Source organism: Austrofundulus limnaeus, unplaced genomic scaffold (genome assembly GCF_001266775.1).
Source record: "Austrofundulus limnaeus strain Quisiro unplaced genomic scaffold, Austrofundulus_limnaeus-1.0 Scaffold41, whole genome shotgun sequence".
NCBI lineage: Eukaryota > Metazoa > Chordata > Actinopteri > Cyprinodontiformes > Rivulidae > Austrofundulus > Austrofundulus limnaeus.
In genome coordinates this window covers 2,854,753-2,855,973 of record NW_013952443.1, presented here as the reverse complement: position 1 = coordinate 2,855,973, position 1,221 = coordinate 2,854,753, and the positions used below count along the sequence as shown (strand labels likewise).

The 1,221-nt window shown below is 36.6% G+C and overlaps 1 protein-coding gene across 1 annotated transcript in view; it reads right to left on the bottom strand.

Moving 5' to 3' along the window:
* sgip1a (SH3GL interacting endocytic adaptor 1a) overlaps window positions 1-1,221 on the bottom strand; it is a gene marked incomplete in the record, with an annotated part of 64,349 nt that overhangs the window by 24,731 nt on the left and 38,397 nt on the right. Inside the window, 2 exon segments of the mRNA XM_014007389.1 lie at window positions 860-944; window positions 1,062-1,083. Coding sequence (XP_013862843.1) covers window positions 860-944; window positions 1,062-1,083 — 107 coding nt within the window.

Genomic DNA, 1,221 nt, shown 5'->3' with positions numbered 1-1,221 from the left:
TTAAAGCCATTTGGAATTAACTGTTGTGGCCATCTTGAATTTTCAAATGCAGAGTGCTTTTCTTTATTTGTTTGTGCACCCCTAAAAGACACCTTGCCCACCTCTTGAAAAAAGGTCTAGCACCACCTCTACATGAAATATTGCAGATTGTTCACATAATCTGCAAAGTTTTACAGAATACTGGTGGGAAATGGAAATCTTTACAATCCTACAATGTCCTCTTCAAAAGGAGTTTGCATATTTGAAAGACCGTTCTATTCTTAAATAAATATTAAAATAGTGGCAAAACATGATATAGAAACTAGTTTGATCACRAGAAATAGTGCCAGAATCTAATCCACAGGACAAAACTGCTTTTGTGTGTGTATCTGAGTTAAAATATATTTTAAAAAAGTATTTTCTTTTGCTATTTTTCTCACTTCTYTAAAGAATAAAACTGCGGAGACACAGAACATTCGGTTTGAACAGTGTTGTTTGGAGATATTGTGAATAATCCTCAGCTGCAGGGAGATGATCTYCAAGCCTGACTCGTGAGTCTGCATGACTGTTGAGCTGCATGTACTCGAACAAACACACAAACCCAATTATAAACACAAAAACAAGTGGAAACAATACACTGGTATTCAAACAAACCACAAGAGCCTGTAGAGAATGAGTCATAAAAGCCGTTACCAGCAGCTGCAAACACTGTTTTTACAAGTGTTCATATAAAAGTAAACAGTGATTAAGTGCTAAAGACGCAGATCTGATCTCAGACTCTAACACCTTTATAAATATCACATAGTTTCTGAAATAAGYGAGTCCACATACTCTAACTCATGTAATTTATTTTTATTAAGTAAAGAACGGAGCTCCATACCTGGGTGGTTGTGGTGCTGGAGCTGGTGCAGGGGCCACAGGGAGCACGGTAGGAACGGCACGCCTCGGTCTGGCAATTTCTTCACCTGCGAGAAGAAAAAWWAAWWAAAAAATGTATTCACCACACATGAAAGCTTCATCACTTTCTCCTCAGTCACTTGTTTTTAAAGGTGAGGCTGAAGTGCAGTGAGAATGATACTTACTAGACGTGTTTCTTTTTAAGCCCTGTTACACGAGGAAAAGAGAATAACAGTAAATATTAAAGCTCAAATGAAGAAACAAAACAAACAAAAAATAGATWATAAACATCCATCCAAGTCTCACAATTTTATACCCAGCCAAAAAGTATTTTTGATCTTGTTT